Source organism: Haliotis rufescens, unplaced genomic scaffold (assembly GCF_023055435.1).
Source record: "Haliotis rufescens isolate VD_foot unplaced genomic scaffold, xgHalRufe1.0.p SCAF_3, whole genome shotgun sequence".
NCBI lineage: Eukaryota > Metazoa > Mollusca > Gastropoda > Lepetellida > Haliotidae > Haliotis > Haliotis rufescens.
In genome coordinates, this window is record NW_025964001.1 from 53,899,287 (window position 1) to 53,921,554 (window position 22,268).

At 39.0% G+C, this 22,268-nt stretch overlaps 1 protein-coding gene across 4 annotated transcripts in view; it reads left to right on the top strand.

The window, feature by feature from the left end:
* LOC124116159 (regulator of G-protein signaling 7-like) overlaps positions 1 to 22,268 on the top strand; it is a 142,776-nt gene that overhangs the window by 88,852 nt on the left and 31,656 nt on the right. For all 4 annotated transcript variants that reach the window (XM_046477391.2, XM_046477392.2, XM_046477393.2 and 1 more), the window contains exon 3: positions 3,498 to 3,548. In XM_046477391.2, the coding sequence (XP_046333347.1) occupies positions 3,498 to 3,548 (51 nt within the window). The remainder of the gene's footprint in view (positions 1 to 3,497; positions 3,549 to 22,268) is intronic.

Genomic DNA, 22,268 nt, shown 5'->3' on the forward strand with positions numbered 1-22,268 from the left:
AAAAAAAAGTAGGTTAGGAATTTGGTTGGTTATTTTTGTACTCTTCTGTTGATTGATTATGTGTTTGGAAATTTTGACACAACATGCGACTTGGATGGAATTTAATAAACTCACTCGGGAAATTAAAAAAAGAAATCAGCATGACAGATACATTTTGGTAATATTCTGTACAGAAGTGATGGAAATGAAGATATTTTATTTTCCCTATTTTGATAACATGTGCATTATGGTTCATGTCTGAGGTAACACAATAAATACTGACTTGTTTGTCATACCTACCTGGCATATACAGAACTTGGAAGGTAAAACCTATGATTGTGGGTTTGAATTCTGGTTCATTTCTATTATATTTCTAGGTTTGTCAGTAGGATAGGATAGGATAAGTTTTATTCCATACTGAAAGGCCTCAGGCCCATAGTACAATTCTGTTTTCGGGTGTGGTTACAGATCCGTTTAACAGGTCATATTCTAATTAACATAGCATGATAAATGAACATTGATAGATTTTTTAGAGTATCTTTATCAGTTGTTGACATGATCGTTATAAATCTTTGTAGAGTGGGATGTACATAACCAGGCAGATCAATATATTTTCTTCTAAGGTGGTCGTATTTTGGACAAACTAACAGAAAATGAAACTCATCTTCAATCACATTTAAATCACATTGCTCACATATTCTCAATTCTCTGTCTATGATTCTATGCCTGCCTACTTCGATCCTAAGTCTATGAGAGCTGCATCTAAATTGTGCTAAACTTATTCTAAACCTTTTATAGTTGATGTCGAACAAATAGTATTCTGGGGAAAAGCTTGTAATATGTTTGTTTTGGTCATCCTTCACAAGTGTTCTATGTACTGGGTGAGATAATGTGGACTGGTCATCCTACACAAGTGTTCTATATAGTGGGTGAGATAATGTGGACTGGTCATCCTACATAAGTGTTCTATGTACTGGGTGAGATAATGTGGACTGGTCATCCTACATAAGTGTTCTATGTACTGGGTGAGATAATGTGGACTGGTCATCCTACATAAGTGTTCTATGTACTGGGTGAGATAATGTGGACTGGTCATCCTGCATAAGTGTTCTATATACTGGGTGAGATAATGTGGACTGGTCATCCTACATAAGTGTTCTATGTACTGGGTGAGATAATGTGGACTGGTCATCCTACATAAGTGTTCTATGTACTGGGTGAGATAATGTGGACTGGTCATCCTACATAAGTGTTCTATGTACTGGGTGAGATAATGTGGACTGGTCATCCTGCATAAGTGTTCTATATACTGGGTGAGATAATGTGGACTGGTCATCCTACATAAGTGTTCTATGTACTGGGTGAGATAATGTGGACTGGTCATCCTACATAAGTGTTCTATGTACTGGTTGAGATAATGTAGACTGGTCATCTTACATAAGTGTTCTATGTACTGGGTGAGATAATGTGGACTGGTCATCCTACATAAGTGTTCTATGTACTGGGTGAGATAATGTGGACTGGTCATCCTACACAAGTGTTCTATATAGTGGGTGAGATAATGTGGACTGATCATCCTACATAAGTGTTCTATGTACTGGGTGAGATAATGTGGACTGGTCACCCCACATAATTGTTCTATGTACTGGGTGAGATAATGTGGACTGGTCATCCTACATAAGTGTTCTATGTACTGGGTGAGATAATGTGGACTGGTCATCTTACACAAGTGTTCTCTGTACTGGGTGAGATAATGTGGACTGGTCATCCTACATAAGTGTTCTATGTACTGGGTGAGATAATGTAGACTGGTCATCCTACACAAGTGTTCTATGTACTGGGTGAGATAATGTGGACTGGTCATCCTACATAAGTGTTCTATGTACTGGGTGAGATAATGTGGACTGGTCATCCTACATAAGTGTTCTATGTACTGGGTGAGATAATGTAGACTGGTCATCTTACACAAGTGTTCTCTGTACTGGGTGAGATAATGTGGACTGGTCATCCTACATAAGTGTTCTATGTACTGGGTGAGATAATGTAGACTGGTCATCCTACACAAGTGTTTTATGTACTGGGTGAGATAATGTGGACTGGTCATCCTACATAAGTGTTTTATGTACTGGGTGAGATAATGTGGACTGGTCATCCTACATAAGTGTTCTATGTACTGGGTGAGATAATGTGGACTGGTCATCCTACACAAGTGTTCTATGAATTATATACTGAACAAAATAAGTTAGTGATCATGAATATTTTTGGTGATACTTTTGTGAAAGTGTGTGCTCAGTTTCAGTACAATAATTATCCCCCAAAATATTCATGATCTGTAACTTTTTTTATTTAGTAAAAATTGATTCTTTGATGGAATTTGTCAACTTCATGGTTTTACACAACGCAGAAATATAGCCCAGAAAAAAAACCTATTGCATCCCAAGGGATACACAATATTATTCATTGAACCAAATTATTTACAAGAATTATAAAGGGTCTGTAATTAAGTGAGTGAGTGAGTTGGGTTTACGCCGCTTTTAACAGTATTCCAGTTATATCGCGGCGTGTCAGCTTAATGTGGGAGGAAAGCCCGAAGTGATGCAGGTCATAGACGTTTACCGCTTTGGTGTAACCCATGAGCACGGGTATGGTGCTGACAAACCTAGAAACATAATCGGGGCGAACCGATTCCCGACATGGTTAAAATGTGTGATTCCCCTTTTTATGGTTTCCCCCGCCGTGATATTGCTGGAATATTGCTAAAAGCGGCGTAAAACCATACTCACTCACTCACTCAAAGATGTGTGAGTGTGCCCTTGGAAGTTTATGTTTGCATGAATCAGTTATTGTGATAGAAATAAGTAACTGCCAAATGAAAGTATGCACTTGAAAATTGGATTTGACCGAAAAATTACAAATGATATCAAAACATTATTAAGCTTAAAAAAACATTTGCCATAACACTGCAAACTTAGGTCCAAAACAGCCTTGATACCCGGATCAAACACATCACCATTGAACAATCATTTCTTGTTTGTTTCATTTTTAGTCACCATCAAACATGGGCGGATGTTTGTTGTAAGAGGCGACTAACTGGATACGGTGGCCAGGCTCACAGGTCATTGTATCCCAATTGCCTGGATCAATGCTCATGATGTCAATCACTGAATTGTCACGTCCTCACTCCATTATTTACAGACCACCGTCGTATAGCTGGAATATTGTTGAGTGCGGCATTAAACAACAAACAAACCAAACTTTCTTAGCCAAGTAATTTATGCATGAATGTGTATAAATTAATTTTAGTGACAGTGTTTTATGTGCAGGGCATGTTTTATTTTTTAGTGCAAAATGTATGGAATGGATAATGTATATAAGATTATTACAATATCTCACAGCGGAAGGGTGCAGAGGGGGAACAGTTTCCCAGACCCCCTGCACCCCGAGGATGTGCATATGATGATTCCAGTTATTATTATGTCCACATAGGAATTCACAATGCCTTTGTCTTGTGTTTCCAGGTCAGGATCTGGTCAGCTGGATGATGAGGAACCTGGATGTGGAGGACCAAGGTGAGATGCCATCATGAATTTTCTGTAATCGATATGACCTTGTAAGAATCGGCCTCTTCTTTAGATAATTAAGAGTCCTCTGTTCTATGACTGTATCCATTAGTGTAGGTCTTTGTCAGTATCTTGATGTAATGTTTAGAATTGTTACTATGGTGACCAAATAATCCCTTTTACAATGCATTTCCATTGCAGAAAAACCCGAAATGTAATTAATGATACAGAAAATCTTTGTTTGTTTAGTTCTGTACATGCTGTATTTCGAATGATGTTATCTCATTCAGATGCTCTCACAGGTGACATTGAGGGAAGGCAGCCATCTTGAAATGTATTCATTTCTGTTGCTTGGTTGCACAACAAAAGTGTATCATTTGGATATGAGTTCAAACATCTTGCAAGTTGCATGCAAATATTTCCTCGGTTGCAACAAAATTTATGACAAGAGCGGAAGATTATGTGCGTATTTGTGGTCTTAATTATCAGAAACAAATGAGGCTGTGGTTAGCGGTAACTTTGTATTTCACACCCTGTCAGCCACACAGCTCCTTCCGAGCTGGCTGATTGGGCCATGAGATGATCGACCTATTCGATGAGGTTTTGATGGGCCTGTACAGAGATTGAGATTTGGGGTGATAGATGGTCCACCTACATGTGTCTAGCGTCCTACCACAAGGGGTCAACCAGACCAGTGTGTGGCATAACAGTTACCCAGCAAAGTGAATGTTCTGTTTATTGTGTGTGATGTCCTGCTCTTGGAAACATGGTTGTCTGTGAGGAAAGTTTTGATTTTGTGTGTTCTTAATTGGCTTTGCTTATCTTGGCAATTAATTAATTCTGGGATGACGTTTTTTTTTATTGACTTTAAATCTTTGTGACACTGTTCTTTTGCATAATTATCCCCCAGGCATATAATGGGGGGGATATAGCTATGGGCATGTCCGTCCGTCCGTCTGTCGGAATCGTTTCCGGAGCAGAACTAAAAAATCGTTAAATATTTCTTCATCAAACTTTGCATTTATATCACTTAAGTGGTGAAGTTGTGCCTTTTGCTATTTTGGAATTTTTATTATTTTTTTTATTTTTATGTTTCCATAGCAACAAGTTGGTCTTAGGTTCTATAAGAGGGGTATTCATTTCCGTAGCGGAACTCAAAAACCGTTAAATACTTTTTTACAAAACTTTGCATATCTACCAGGCACATACTGAACTGGTGCCTTTTGCTATTTAGGAATTTTATAAATTTTTATTTTTTACGTTTCCTTGGCAACAAGTTGGATTTAAGTTTTAATATAGGGTGGGTTCACTTATCCAGTATAACAAATCAACTGTTAAATATTTCCTTGCCAAACGTTGCATGTCTATATATAAAACACATACTGAACTGGTGCCATTTGATATTCAGGAGTTTTAGAAATGTTTATTTTAGAATTTCCATTGCAGCTATTTTGACATGGGCTAAGAGAAATGTTGGGTCAGTTACCTGGTTTGGGACCATAACGTGTTAAAATGGGCGGGGGGGGTATAGAAGACTTCGTTGACTATACGCTTGTTTAGTTATTGTTTCTTGTAATTTGTCATTTGTTTGCATAAAAAAACCACACAGAAACATACATGTTTTACTTTCGATTTCATATGGATGCGACGATGGTGGATCTTTTGTGGGTAAACAATGTATGCTTCTTCAAGGACATTCAACTCTTGAATCATTACATACAGAATTGCACATTTAGTTGTGGTTACTTTACAGACAGCTGCCGGGGGGATATGTCATCTTTCTGGTGACTCTTGTTAAGTTTAGTTGGTGAAAATAAGTAATTAACCATATGAAAGACATTTGCAGATATTCAAATGTTATTATGATGTATCATTGCTTCTTGAGTTATAGCTCATGTAGAATGGAAATGAAATGATAATAATAATAATGAGAGCCCCACCATTCTTTTACCTGTAAAGATCCAGGTTAGAATTGGTCTTCAGCTACCAATACTTGTCATAACAGGCGACTAACAGTCAGACTCACAGACGGGGTTGATACATGTTATTGTATCCCAATTGTGTTGATCAATTATGATGGTGCCAATCACTGGATAGCTTGGTCTGGAGTTGATTATTTACAGACCGCCGTCATATAGCGTAAAACAGCAAACAATGAATAAATCTGCCATGTTTTCTGCATTCACTTCACTAATAACATATGCTCTACATACTTCAACTCAAAAGTTTCAGGTTTTCTTGACATGAACATTTGGCTAAAGTCTAAAGCCACTGGGCAGGATTTCCTCTTAGCTCTGTGAGAAGGTCAGAAATTGTTAGTTCATATAACTAGCAGTGTTGGTCTGGGACAACTGTTCTTGCCATGTACCTTTTCCAAAATCATGAACGTTGGGTACATATCTGTAAATATAAGTGACAAAGCCCTTTCCATGTTCACAAGAAACGGTTCCAGCTATATCATGAACATGTGTTTATGAATCACTATCAAATAGTGATGATACCAGGTTTTTGCAAAATGTTGAATGTATCAAATCCACTGGTGGCACCCATCACAAACACATGCAAAGTCAAGTCAAGTGTCCACCTGAAAAAAACCACAAGATAATATGGTACATATGGAATTGCATCCAATTCTAACCAATTCTCATAAAACAAACATAAACTCAGTGACTTGCTTGGGAGAAGCACCGTCTCCTCCAACTCTGTGACTTGCTTGACAGAAGCACCGTCTCCTCCAACTCTGTGACTTGCTTAAGGGCAGTGTCTCCTCCATCTCTGTGACTTGCTTGACAGAAGCACCGTCTCCTCCCAACCCTGTGACTTGCTTGAGAGGGGCAGTGTCTCCTCCAACTCTGTGACTTGCTTGACAGAAGCACCATCTCCTCCAACTCTGTGACTTGCTTGACAGAAGCACCGTCTCCTCCAACTCTGTGACTTGCTTGAGAGAAGCAGTGTCTCCTCCAACTCTGTGACTTGCTTGAGAGAAGCACCATCTCCTCAAACTCTGTGACTTGCTTGGGAGAAGCACCGTCTCCTCCAACTCTGTGACTTGCTTGACAGAAGCACCGTCTCCTCCCAACCCTGTGACTTGCTTGAGAGGGGCAGTGTCTCCTCCATCTCTGTGACTTGCTTGACAGAAGCACCGTCTCCTCCCAACCCTGTGACTTGCTTGAGAGGGGCAGTGTCTCTTCCAACTCTGTGACTTGCTTGACAGAAGCACCATCTCCTCCAACTCTGTGACTTGCTTGACAGAAGCACCGTCTCCTCCATCTCTGTGACTTGCTTGACAGAAGCACCGTCTCCTCCCAACCCTGTGACTTGCTTGAGAGGGGCAGTGTCTCTTCCAACTCTGTGACTTGCTTGACAGAAGCACCATCTCCTCCAACTCTGTGACTTGCTTGAGAGGAGCAGTGTCTCCTCCAACTCTGTGACTTGCTTGAGAGAAGCAGTATCTCCTCCATCTCTGTGACTTGCTTGAGAGAAGCACCAACTCCTCCAACTCTGTGACTTGCTTGAGAGAAGCACCATCTCCTCCAACTCTGTGACTTGCTTGAGAGAAGCACCATCTCCTCCAACTCTGTGACTTGCTTGAGAGAAACACCATCTCCTCCAACTCTGTGACTTGCTTGAGAGAAGCACCATCTCCTCCAACTCTGTGACTTGCTTGAGAGAAACACCATCTCCTCCAACTCTGTGACTTGCTTGAGAGAAACACCATCTCCTCCAACTCTGTGACTTGCTTGAGAGAAGCAGTGTCTGTTCTCCAGTTTAATGGTGATTTCTATCCTGATTTTCACATTTGCCTTTAATTCACATCAAAGTACGTTGCCTAGATACGCTTGTGTTGAAATCTGACTTGACTAGACAAAAACTGCTTCCCCCACAACCGTTTGTTGTGCAACAATAGAAGGTCTCCGCTAATTTCACAACTACTTCCAATGTCTAATTTTACTCAGCTTGCATTTTTGTAATTCAATCATTTCATGAAAATGAATATTGGTTCAATATTTAACTGTAGAGAGATAGCGGGAGGAATGTTCAAGGCAGAAAGTTGCTGGAATAGGTTGTGTGGCATATAGTCTTCAGTCCAACTTGACCTTGTTAGTTTCACAACCTTTAGAAGCAATTTGATATAAATTTACATTGCCATCTGCAGCCTTTGGAAGATTAGCTAACTGATTTTATTCTAAATTTAGATGTCTCTCAAAAAGATCTTGGTTAGAATTTAAAGGTTTTAAATAGTTTTAGTCTTTAACACATTGATTAATACTGATCAATTCATACAACTAGTTATCCTCGTGGTGGTTAATTCGATCATTTAAAAAAAATTATTTTGTGTACATTTTTTCACCACAAGCAAATCACTATCCTGTTATACTAGACAAGCCAACGGTGCACCAGGGATCATGATAGTCAATTTAAAGATGGGCTTATTAATTGTTCTTTATTCTGTATCGATATCGTTTAACAGGTTTTTACTAAATTGCATAACAGATTTAAAAAGTTATATTGCATTATGAACATTTGGGCTACGTCAGTCTGTTTCTGCATGAATTATGCATTTGTGTTGTTGCAATTTTCATCATGAAGAGATATTTTCAGCTAAAATGTAAAATCATTTTTACACAATATATGCAGTATTGTCCATCTTCAGGATTGAATTGGAGTGAGTGAGTGAGTATGGATTTACGCCGCTTTTAGCAATATCATGGCGGGGGACACCAGAAATGGGCTTCACACATTGTACCCATGTTGGGAATCGAACCAAAGTCTTCGTCGTGACGAGCAAACGCTTAAACCACTACTGCTACCCGACCCTTGATTGTATTGGATCAAAGCACCATGATATATGATCATGTTGCAGGAGAGGTGACATCTGTTTGGGGAAAACTTAAAAATGGATATAATGCTCACAAACAAATGCTCATAATCAGGTTGAATCTTGGATCTGAACCTAGGATCATTGGATCATAGCATATCTAGGTACCTTGGGCACCAGGGCCCCTAGTAGTTATAAAAATAAGGAGTTGTAGCACCTGCTTTGCTGGGTTGACTTAGTGGATGTGAAATGTAGTTGAAGGATGGCTGTTCTTCATTCTCATTCAAGTCAGATCAGAATTGAGACCCGCCATGCATTCAAGTCTGACATTCACAGATCTAAGTCTACATGTGCCGCAGTATAGAGACCTGCCATTCATACTATAGAGACCCACCATGCATACTATAGAGACCCGCCATGCATACAATAGAGACCTGCCTTGCATACTATAGAGACCCGCCATACATACTATAGAGACCCGCCATGCATACAATAGAGACCTGCCATGCATACTATAGAGACCTGCCATAGATACTATAGAGACCCGCCTTGCATACTATAGAGACCCGCCTTGCATACTATAGAGACCCGCCATACATACTATAGAGATGCATACACGCTGTGCATACTATAGAGACCCGCCATGCATACTATAGAGACCCGCCATGCATACTATAGAGACCCACCTTGCATACTATAGAGATCCACCATGCATACAATAGAGACCCGCCATGCATACTATAGAGACCCGCCATACATACGTTAGAGACCCGCCATGCATACTATAGAGACCCGCCTTGCGTACTATAGAGACCCGCCATACATACTATAGAGATGCATACACGCCGTGCATACTATAGAGACCCGCCATGCATACTATAGAGACCCGCCATACATACTATAGAGATGCATACATGCCGTGCATATAAGTGTGGCATACACAGGTCTATGTCTACATGTGCCACAGTATAGAGAGGCATTGTTTTACATCCAGGGATTAAGATTACCTTGTGTATTTTCTTGTTAACTAAGCCGGAAATAGCAATCAGCTGTACACACGTTTTCTTGGAATTTATCGGTGATTAATTTAAAGGATCGGGGGAAACCGTATCTAAACTAATTTTTTTTCAGGAATTAAATATTCCAATGTCTTTTTATTTTAGTTGCAGCTTTTACTGAATATATTAAAAATAATAATAACCCTAAGCGTAGCACTTTGGTGCAGCTGATCGTTATTGGCGGGTATTTTGTTTCACATGAAACAATTTGACCAGTCACCGTTGAAGCTCCTGCGCACGTGATTGTGAGAACTACAAGTTGACATAGAATCCTCAAACTACAACAAATATGACTTTTAACAAGTCAAAGTATGGCATTTATGATATATGTATCCATTCTCTGTCAACTAAACTTCGTTTCAAGGCATCAATATCGGTAATCTGATTGGTTGCTGTTAATAACGAACGGTAAGTGGTGCGATCTTACAATCCCTTCACACACAATTTCACCGAAATTAATTAAAACAATATTAAAAGGAATTAAATTAATGAAATAAGTTACAAACATAAGACCAGATATACAATGAACACTTGAACTGCTCACGGTAATGTTTTTGTGTTGGGGGAAAAAACATCCAAACTCACTATGGCGTGTATAATGCGCACCCCCTTCTACACAACTGTGTTTTTTTTTAGAAAAAAAGTGTGCACTGTACTCAAGAAAATACAGAACCCATTTTATGAAACGAGTGGATAGTTCTGGTATCTGACTCACTTTCGCTCGTCAGATACCAGAACTATCCACTCGTTTCATAAAATGGGAATTACATGGGAGTGAGTTTAGTATTCTACACTACTCAAAAGAAGTTAAGGATCACCCGATTCTTTCATAATGGTAAAGTTAATCTGTCATGACTTGAGAGATTTACTAAAGTAATATGAAAGAATCAGGTGATCCTTAACTTCTTTTGAGTAGTATATATGACATACACAGATCTGAGCCCCACATGTGCCTCCTAGTGGACATTGATTAGCACAACATTTACGTATCTGCCATGCTCAAGTATAAGAAACATTACTGTGTGAAGATGGTGGACTCTTGTTCCAAGACATTGGTACAATTTAACAGAAAGTACTCTACTCTTAAGAACATATTGTTATTCAATAATGAAAATGGGCCACCCAAGAGCACACTTTGCCACTTGTGGTGTGGCGGTAAATTTGATTACCTTTTGCCTTTTAAATAACTCCAAGCATTATTTGATGATTTTAGAAAGGTCTTCAGGTACTAAAACCAGATAGAAAGTCGTTACCGCCACATTTCGGTGTGTTCGAAAATTTGACAAAGCAGTTCAGTTTCCTGTATTATAAAGAACAGATAACAGTTTGTCATTGAGAATAACACTACGGTATATTAATTAGAATACACAATATAATTATGACTGTTAATCTGATAGAAGCTAGCGCTGTTCAATATGGTGATCATGTGTATCTGGAAATAGATTGTCATAATTGAAGGCTATTTTTTATCAGCCATGTAATTTCTGGCTGCCATTGATTTCATGGGTTTAAGTGATGTCTGTGGTCCACTCTAATTTGTATGTTTATTCATTACGGAGAGGGAAGCAAGTCATTAGACTAGAGCTGGGCCACCATGCTTCAACTTGAAGTTAGGTATTGCCTTCGTCCTTATTAAAACTTGCACGAGGCCATGACTGTGTGTGCACGAACCCGTCTCTGCACAAACAAATCATGTTCATCATGATAGTTGTTCTTGTAATTTGCTGATTTACTGGGAACAGAAAATGCATGTATCTTTCTTGTGATTACATACAAGCTAGAAAATTTAAATTCTGAATAAACAAGCTCAGTAAAAAATCAATTTCTGAAAGATTTATGAAAGTATGTCTGGCTTGATGTTTTTTATTAGAATGGTTTAGGTTTTTGTTAATTTTATTTTATTAACAGTTGGAGGAAATGAGTATTTCGCATTAAATCCAAAAGGTTTATGAAAATATATCTGGCTACATTTGGATTAGTTTAAGATTATTATATACTGAACCACAAAAGAAACATCACCCCAAGTAACATTGCATGAAAGGTTGTCATTTAAATATCTGGGTAATTTTTGTCAAAGTTTCTTAAATCTAACATTACCTTGTCCGGAAAAATGAATTTGATGATGAAAAAACAAAGTAGATGAATTAAACCGATCGCCCAAAGGCATCACTGCAACACTGCCATGATAACCCGATGCACGTGAGTCTCGTGCAAATTGAAATGCACATGCGTTCCCCCATTTCTTGCCCTATAAAAATCCACCCAGATCAGATAACACTCATTCTTTATTGAATCCCTACCACATGCCAATATTGACAAGGTATCAGCGACACCAAGCCCTTGGATGATTGCAAGCTGGACAAACCGCCCGGCAAGTAGCCAATGCATTTCAAGTCCACGTAAGGGCCATATACAGGCTCCAGCAACGGTATCAGACCACCAACACTACAGATGACCGACCACGTAGTGGAAGACCAAGGGTCACCACCCGACGTCAGGATTGTCAGATTGTGCGACAGCATCTTCAAGATCGCTCTGTGGAAACTGCGCAATAGACCATGGGGACACACCAGTGACACATTAGTGCGGACACTGTGCCTCGACAATTGACTAGCAGACACCTCCACTGTCGCAGGCCACACCAAGAACCCATTCTGACACCACATCATCACCGGGACTGTCTACAGTGGGCAACACAGCACCAGCATTGGCGCCACCAGCAGTGGAGAGGAGTCCTCTTCTAAGATGACAGCCATTACTGTATCTCAACAGCAGATGGCACAGAGAGAGTCTGGCAACGCTGTGGGGAACCTTATTCGGATGCTTGTGTTGTTGAGAGAGACTCAAGGGGTGGTCCGAGCATCATGGTGTGGGGTGGAATTGGTCTTGCACAGATGGTCGGCCCTGTGGTCTTCCAGAGCATCGGTCCCATACCTCATTTGGCACGTTGCCGCAACCACGAGTTTCAGCATGATAACACCAATGCCCACACTGCGAGAGCAACAAAAGACTTCCTCCGGCAGAATGGCATCAGAACCATGCAGTGGCCTGCCCTTGGTCCCGATTTAAATCCCATTGAGCACCTGTGGGACGAGATTCAAAGACAGCTAAATGACGTCCGACCAAGGCCAACAACTGCAGCTAAACTGCGTCAGGCGTTCCTCAGAGTGTGGGCTCAAGTGCCTATGGCCTTCATCAACCGCCTCATCCATTCCATGTATCGATGTTGCATGGCAATCATCAATGCACATGGCGGACACACGAGATACTGACTTGTGATGCCATTTTCACAGAGAATAGTGTTGTGTTTCACTTAGAGAACATTTGACACTTTAATTTCAACCTTGATGATCAGTTTTGCCAAGTTTCATCTTTTTAATATGTCTCAAAGTATGTTTACAGTGTTTGGACAAATAAGGTTTCTCATATATCTATCCATGATGACATTTCTTTTGCTGTTCAGTATAGTTTGATATGGATTCATACTTCGATATATGTTCAGAGTTTGATATGGATTCATACTTCGATCTATGTTCAGAGTGAAAACAATACTCTCCACAAGAGAGACGACTTCAACTATCCAATTGTCAACTTTCCCTTTGTCAAGCAATATTTTTGCAGCTCCAGCCCTTGGTGTGTACATTTCACAACTTTTGAGGTACATTCGAGCATCATCTTTCTCCAAAGATTTCAAAGAGCATCATACAACTCTTGCTCAAAGGTTCTTTGATCAGGGTTACAACATTCAAGGCCTCAGTGAAGCTGGCGAAACATTTATGGTAGACATGTGGAGGACTTTCCAAAAAGGAAAGCACCAGTGACAAAAATGATGTCCAATGCAATTTCCTATTTTGACTTGTAACATATGTTCCAATGCTTTTCAGGTGAACAATTGACTTGCCTTTGCATGTGTTTGTGATGGGTGCCAACGGTTGGGCAGGCAGCTCACTTTTTCCCAAACACCTGGTATCATCACTGTTTGATAGTGAATCATAAACACATGCTTATGATGTAGTCATAATCGAAACGTACAATCAACTTTGTAATTAGCAGAAATTTCTATTGATTATGGAAATGGTTTTATTTACCATTAAGACAAACAAGCTTATGTAAATAAACACGTTTCAGCATAGTCCTCCTTTAATGCAGAATGAACGTGGGGTGAAAGTGCACGTTTATACTATTTCCCTATAGCGTATTGTCAAGAAATCCAGTCCCATGGAGCCTCAAGTGTAAAGAAATAAATCAATACCAGTGTTCCTCAAAAAGCATAATGTCTTCTGTGTTTGAAGACTGTTAGAAGATTGTTTTATGTATTTCAAAGGAACTAGAATTAGCTAAATGGCAGCAGTGATCTGCTTGTTTGAAAAAAAAACGTTATGTAGAGTAAGTATACAGGGAAATAGTTCTTGGGTCTTCATTTGATGGCAAGCAGTGAATGAGTGATGAATGGAAGCATTAATCACCATAATTAGCACAGTAACTATGAGACTCAGACTTTTTGTGTGCATATATTTTATGTTTTACTATTTCTTTCAACAAAATTTGTGAGATGTAAAAACTTTGAAGAAAAAATATTCTTTGGCGTTAAGTTCAGGCAATATGGAGGTCTGTAATGTTTATATTTTGCTGAGGATTTCTCAGAATCAATTCTCATTTCTCATATATCAACCTGGTGGAGGTTTTGCTGATTTGTTAATTTTATGAATTTTGATTTTTGTTGTTCCCATGGAAACAGGTGTGATTTAGAACCTGGATAGGGTTGTCTAGATGTTTCTGGAATGAATCTCAGAGCTGTATATTTCTTTAAGAATGTTAGATCTTTCTGAAAAGTTTCTGGTTTGATTGCCATCATTGCTTCTACAGACATGAAGAAGCCTTGAACTTTGATGATGGCCTTAAGATGTCCATGATTTTGCCTTCAGAAGGCCTTGAAAAACCTGTTAAATATTGTAAAAACTTTAAGGAAAGCGATTTGTTTACCAGCTATTCACACTCAGTAACCACTCTCTATTCAAGTGTTCTGCTGTTTCAGGGAAAACCTAATTTGCCAAAATTATTGAAAGGGCCTAAAGTGTATCCCATTTTCCTTGGTATAGGGCGGCAAGGGTATTGAAATGTTTAATTTAGATGGCCTTGAGTCAGGTGAAGGGAGCCTTGAAAAGGCCTCAATTTTGGCCCTGAACATCTGTATGAACTCTGTTAACTAATGGTGGTTTAAAGGTATATCTTAAAGTTGTGCTTGCTCTCATCCTTCATTGTATGTTGTGTCTCCGTCATTTTATGAGGTATACCCTATACCCATCTCTAACCTAAGATTCTCTCAGGAGCTTAAAAAAGAATACCAAGTTTGTTGTCACCCGTTTATTCACCTGAATTCGCTGATACAATGGAGTTTTTCATCTGCATATAATACTTGGAACAAACTTAGGCATAGAATAGGGTTGTATTTTGACTCGGGTATTATTACTTGGGTAGAGGAAGTAACTTGGGTCAGTTGACAAGTGATTCTGGAAATTTTGTTAATCCAGACAATATTTGAGAAAACACAAGTGTCTGGATAAATGATGCTCTACTGTATTGCGATACACAACTTTTAACTCTTTGCTCTTAGAATTAGGTGAGGTGAAATGGGGTTTAACGTCGCGTCCAAGATTATTGCACTTATATAGCGATGTACATGCACGTGTGTGTGTGTGTGGCTGCTTGTACTAGTCCGGACTGATGCAGATTTATAGTGCTAGCTCACTGAGATACCATGCCGCAGTTTAACATGAATACCCCACTCAGACACAGTACACTGACTCCGAGCCGACCAGTCCTTGTTTTCACCCCTTAATGCCGAGCGCCAGATAGGGTAACAACAAGTACCATCTTTTAACGTCTTTTGGTATGACGCAGCCTGGGATCGAACCCCGGACTTTCCGTTCTCCAGGCGGACACTCTGCCACTAGACCACGGAGGCGGTCTGCTTTTAGAATTAAAGTTAGACATGTCATTGTGAAGTATGGCAGAGCATATCTTTCATCAGGACCCTTAAGGTTCTAAATGTGGTTCCATGGACTGCATGTTTACCAAAGGTAAAACCCTGTATATTGGTTATCTGTAACCTCGTTTAATTGTTGAACGTTAACGCAGACATAATTTATGTATCCAACCCAAGAGATAACAAATGACATTTAGATTGCATTTGTTTTGAAACAAATCCTTTGTCGATAAGAAAACATGAACTTACTCTATTTTTACTCTACGCTTGGCTTTGTCCAATTATCTGTGTGCTACTTGTTATCCGTTACCTGATTAAAGTTAATCTGCTACTTATCACAACATACCAAGTGTACCTCTCATTGCTTGGTTGTAGATAGACTAACATTCAGTCTATGAAATCTTATATTACACAATACCCTTCTCGACTCTAAAAATATAAAAAATAATTTTCCCGATGCTGATTTCATAGCATGTGGAATAGAGCTAGCTAGAACTGGCTGGACTTGCTTTTGTATACGTTTCTAGATTGTGTTTTTTTTCATAACATAAATATATTCATCAGTCATGGTGCAGGACTAGGTTGTAGACACTCCAGCTTGATAACGGTGTAAGAATCTACATTGAAATGTCGCTAAATACAATAAACCAGAAGTTGTTATCCAAAAAAGTTGTACATTTTCTTATTTACTCTCTAACTTCTGGAATGCCAATCAAACAAATCCTTTGTTTGCAAACCAAAATTCAGAAAATTATTGTTTGTACAAAAAAACCATCTTCATTCAGTGTTCAAATATAATTTTAACCAGGTGAGCTTCAGATCCCAGTGTATTTGTCAGTTTAAAAATGAATCAAATAGTTTAATAAGATCAATTGAATCTGGCTCATATATATCTTACATCTAATATAGACAAATGAAAACAATACCAAGAGCCCATTTCCCCAAGGTATAAATCAGTTTAGAATGCGCAGACAGTGAAATGTTCAACACTTCCACAAAGCAACACCCTACATCTCCACGGGGAATCAGAATGGGGTAGCATTTCATCAACGCTTACAACCAAACCTCAACTCCAAACTCCATGATCCAATGTCAACAACCCACTTTTTCTCAGGAAAAAATGTTTGGCCTCGGAAGAGTCCTTTCCGACTTGGGTACAAGGAATATTCCCGCTAGGAGCATCGTCCCAGCTCGTCTTCGCTCGGATGGTTTTCCCAGCTCTGCATCAACACCACCAACCACTGTTGTACATGAATTCGTTCCAGCCTTAAGGGGCATTGATGGGCTATTTTTATCATGACAAATTGTTACCTGCCTGAGTGAAATTGAGTTCAATTTACGTCATTAATGGGTCTGTCGTGTTCATGGAACTTGGAGGAAATTCAGGCGAGAATCTGAGGAGCAATCATGACAGATATTGTATAGTAAATAGCTGGACTCATCTTGTCATAGTCCTGTGCTAAATGTCTCCGATTGCTATTGCCATTTGTCAATCACTCTGCGGCCATCGGCAGAAAGTTGACAATACAGCTGTACATGTAGTAGATTGTAGACATTTGTAATATTCCCGGTCACTGTCCTTTGATATATGTTTGTATTACTGAAAAATTATCTTAATTGTTTTCAAGATGCTTCTTTGATATTAGGAGGTATATTTGGTAATGAAAGCAGGTTTTGTTAAAAAGAGGAAATATACCTCAGATGCTTCAATTAGATAGTGTGTAGCAGAATAATTTTGTTATGCTACAGAATATTTTTTGTTATGCAGCTAAATGGTGTAAGGGTTGTCTCATCCTCCCCCCCTCACTCTCTCCATCCCTCCCTACCTCACTCACTCACTCACTCACTCACACAGAATCAGAATATCTTTTTTTACAACACAATGTTTTTATGGGGTTATACAGCTAAATGGTGGAAGGGGTATCTCACCCTCCCTCCTTCTCTCTCTCCGTCCTCACTCACTCCAGCTGGACCAACAGTTTGCATCGGGAAGCAGTTTGGTGTTATGCATGCTGAGATTGAAGAAGGAGGCCGGTCACTTGATTTGACTGTTTCCTCCCAGTCTATCGTATTGATCTGTGACGGTGTTATACAGCCAGCATTACACTATCAGCCAATGACGCCATCACCGCAACCACTTCAAACTACCTAAATTTCAGTCTACTTGAGCGATGCCCTAGATTTCTTGCAAGTCTTCCTGCTCGATGTATACGTTTCACTGCAGAGATGGGAGGTTTGGGTCAAACTAACATTGGAAACGTTACGCAAATTAGAGCTCTCGAGATGAAGTCGAAATAAAGTTTCAAAAGGCATTGATTTAGTTGTGGCAAGAGCTGAAAATATTGGAGTCAATATTCCATAATGAAATTAAGTGTCTCTTTAGAGTATTGTTTTATGATTCATGTTGACACTGGTTCCACCGCTGGTGCCGGCTGTGTTATGTGTCCGAGCACATTTGTAATTGTTTGAATCACTTCCTGTTCGGACATCTAAGAATGTTTCTTTTACTGCCAAGGTTATCACTGCTGCAGTTCAGCCATGCAATAATGTGTGTGGGGATCATGGGTCGCTAGAGGGAACGACTGCCATTGTGATGTCCAGCATGGGACATCTCCAACTGGTGGGGGAGATGGTTGGCGGGGATGGCTCTGACCACAGTACTTTAGATGCACTTTGCTGGTGAGGATCATTTGCTGGTCCTTCCAGGATAGTTATGACAGCATCCCCTTTGAGAGTCACACTTGGCCCATTTTGGATAGGATACATGCAATCTGATATGCAGTCACACTGTCAGCAACACCAGAATATGAGGACATAAACATTGGCCTGATCTAGCAGGAAAGCAAGGCTACAGAATTCACTGGAGTCAAACCGGGGAGTTGATATAGACTTATACAGGCTTGAAAAGGCCTTTAAATTGGATACCAAGCCAGTATTCATGCAAATCATACCTTTATGTTACAGTTATAATTATGATTAAACTTAAAAAATATTGAATATTGCATTTATGATATATGTTTATATTTTTTTAAGCTTTTTTCTATATCATTGTAAAAATAATACAAAAGTTAGCATAGAACTAAGCAACACTCCCATTCATTTTACAAATTTAATATTTTAGCACAAGTTGATTAAAGTAGCAAAATTATTCCATAAGGCCTCTATTATCAGGTGTTGATATATTAGATATGAATGAGATTTTCTTTATTATCCTATATCATTCTGTATCATTGACACAAAACTCCACATATATTTACACAGTCTACCGTATTTGGCGTAATAAGCGCCCCGCTCATAGGCGCCCATGGCGATATTTGCTAATATATTGGCTAGTGAAGAATCCCAATTAGCACCCCTTCCAGTTTATCAGTGTACACAAGACTTATTTATTCATGCATAATACGCACTCATGTGTTATATGCACCATAATTATGGGCAATTAAATTCTGGAAAATATAGGTCTGGACCTTCAGCGTGACGAGCGAACGCTTAAACCACTAGGCTACCCGACCGCCCCCTTACATTGAGAGAGAGACAGAAATTAAAAGTCAGTTTAATACAGTCATCAGGAACTTTGTACTTGTCACCTGTGTTAGGGGCATCTATATGTTTGATGTTTGACTTCAGTATAATAATAAACAAGAAGCTTTGGGGCATTTTTTTAAAAAAAACATACATCTTTTCGTATATTTTTTTTTTATTGTTCTTGACCTAATTGTGGCTTGGGGTTGCTGAAATAAAATGAAATTTCATTTGACATTATGAGTCATCGATTTAGTGGGAAAAAAATGATGTTTGACAGTAAAAGGCATACATGTATTAAATTTTCAGAGAAGATTTTGTTCTTATTATGAGGTGACCAGAGACTACATGCTAGAATTTTGAAAAAGTTTTGAAAAAGTTTGATTTTTATGGTTGTATGTTTTTCTTATGCATTAAAGATGGAACTGTCACATATATAAAAAAAATAGCCCTATTTTATTTCCCGATTGTAATATTTTGCTCTGGCCGGTCCTTCCATAAACAGAAAAATAACAAAGTGTTCCGTTCTGTTTGATCTTGCATATCATCAGAGAGCCCTTCCAGGTCACACTTCACAAAGTGATCTTAGCGCTATGATTGCCAATAGCCTTTGTTAGGGTATGGGAGCTACAATCATCTTAGCACAAACATCACTTTGGGAAACTGGACCCTGAAGAGGGCACAACCCTATTCCACAAATTGATCTTAGTACCACGATTGTCATAAGTCTTTGCTAAAGTATGGGAGTTACAATCGTCTTAGCGCTAATATCAGGTTGTGGGCCCAGGACAACTCGGGAGGATGGAGCAGTTGTGGTCATTGTCCTTGTCATCTGTCTATTTCTGTAGGCAGTTGCTCAATATTGATTACACACTGTTCTCAACGTCTCCGATCGTTCAATTGACTCTTAAGCTTGATTTGGTGTCAGAATTTCACAAAAGTCAGGGAAAGGCCCTTGATTCCTTTGCCGTCATAAAATGCAGGCATTTTCTGCAGCAGTTGCAGATGGCCACTAATGATTGAAGGCAGCATCAGGGAAAGAGCTGGTACTGATATGAAACAGATATTTTGAGTAATGCCAATTCATTTTGACCAGCTGTAGAATTATCAAAGGAGTCAATGCTTATGTTGCTGCCAAGGAAGACTCAAATGCCAGGAACAATGACACAATGCCTTATGGCTGACAATATGTTACAAATCTGTTTATCTGCGAAGGGTTGATTGTGAAAATATATTAATTTGTGACCTTTGAGGAAAAGGGACATTGATGTCATTCATGATAATACTGTACTAAACTTTATTTTTTATTATTTTGCTTAAGCTTTGAAAAGCACTTTTTCTGTTATTACATTGCAAACTGATGTTCTCAACACCAGGAAATTGTGCACTTAACATGTAATACTACAAGAATGATGGTACTGGATCAATAATACATCACACACAGCAACATTCTCTTTTTCAAAAATATTTTCTGCCTATCACCCAGGATTTAAACGAGAAATGTGAACCACAAAATAATGCAAGTCTGACCAAAGAAAACAAATTCTGATCACCCTCAGGATACCTTTAACATTAGACAAACTGGGGCTAGGGGAAGAAACAATCCCTGGTATGACGTTGCGTTGAAGCAATATTACCCAAGGGATAAGGGACTACCTGCCCCACAATGCACACAGCGAACTCGACATCTCTGGTGTAGTTTCCTTGTGAACCCTATTCATAGGTTATTATTATGTGACCTATAACTTGAAGACTATTGCATAGATTCTTTTCACACTTGGTGAACATGTTCTGTACCAATAGCAGAGGTGCAGTGCAAAGTTTGATTTTGATATTTGGATTTTCTAGAAAAATAAAGCTGTTTTTCATTTTTTTCACTTAGAATATTTTCTAGAAAAATAAAGCTATTTTTCATTTTTTTACGTAGAATATTTTTACTCAAACATTTGTGCAACCTATAACTTGAAAACTCCTGTATGGATTATTTTCAAATTTAGGGAACTAATACTAATTGAAGAGGTGCAGTAAAATTTTTGATATTGATGTGTGGCTTTTTGAGAAAATATTAATTTTACATGTTTTGAACTTAGAATGTTTGTTTTTACTTCAGCATTTGTGTGACCTATAACTTGAGAACTACAACATGGCGTTTTTCAAAATTTAAGGAACACTTTCTATACTAATCAGAGAGCCTTAAGCAATGTCAAGTCAAGTGTACCGTATCCGGCAAAGCTTGCCAATGATGCACCAGTGCATCTTTGAATCATGCCATTACTATGTTGTATTTTTGTGCATTTTAAGAGAAACCGGCTCAAACGTTAAGGCATCAATATATCTCCAATATCAAAATTGTTCTTCGGCTGATGTTGGAGTTGAGGTCGGGGTATTAGTGTGCCCTGCTCACTTTCTGCCTTGTTGGTAGTGTCGGTGGAAGATCTAGTTATATTTCATGCATGATCTAACGTGGTTGGCTCAGAAGTTCCTACCCTGTAGAACTTGCTCAAAATTCTTGGGCTTCAAAGGATGCTTAAAGTGCACAGCAGTCAATGTCGGGATAATAACAGATTAACTAATTGTGTTTGTCTTTCAGTTCACCTGTCCGGGTTCCAATATGATTTCAATATGGCCACTACAGCAGCCACATTGAAAACTTATTTAAGGTCTTTAAGGCCATTTTATAACTATGGTACATGTTTAGTTAGTATTGGGCCTCAATACTTGTGGTCTATTTTTTGTGATATTTTAAATTTTGGCCTTGAAATAAAATTGACTCAATTGACTCATTTGCCATTTGATCATATTCCTGAATTCTCCCAAAATTTGTTCCTTCGCTCTGTTTGCGTCATCTCCTGAGAAGCCACTTGACCATTGAAGCCGAACATTGGCTTGTTTGTTTCTTCTGTGAGTGACATCATATTTAGTGTTAGTTTTTAGGATTTAGTATTTATGCAGAACATATTTGAAAATCAGGGTACCTTTTTAAGTGGCTGTCTGTTGACATTATTAATTGTTGACTTTTGTCTTCGTGAATCACAATGCCATGGCTCTGTGTTTCATTGTGACTGTGTTAGTCAGTGTGTGTCTGACTGCAGCCTTTGTGACTGTGTTAGTCAGTGTGTGTCTGACTGCAGCCTTTGTGACTGTGTTAGTCAGTGTGTTTCTGACTGCAGCCTTTGTGACTGTGTTAGTCAGTGTGTGTCTGACTGCAGCCTTTGTGACTGTGTTAGTCAGTGTGTTTCTGACTGCAGCCTTTGTGACTGTGTTAGTCAGTGTGTGTCTGACTGCAGCCTTTGTGACTGTGTTAGTCAGTGTGTTTCTGACTGCAGCCTTTGTGACTGTGTTAG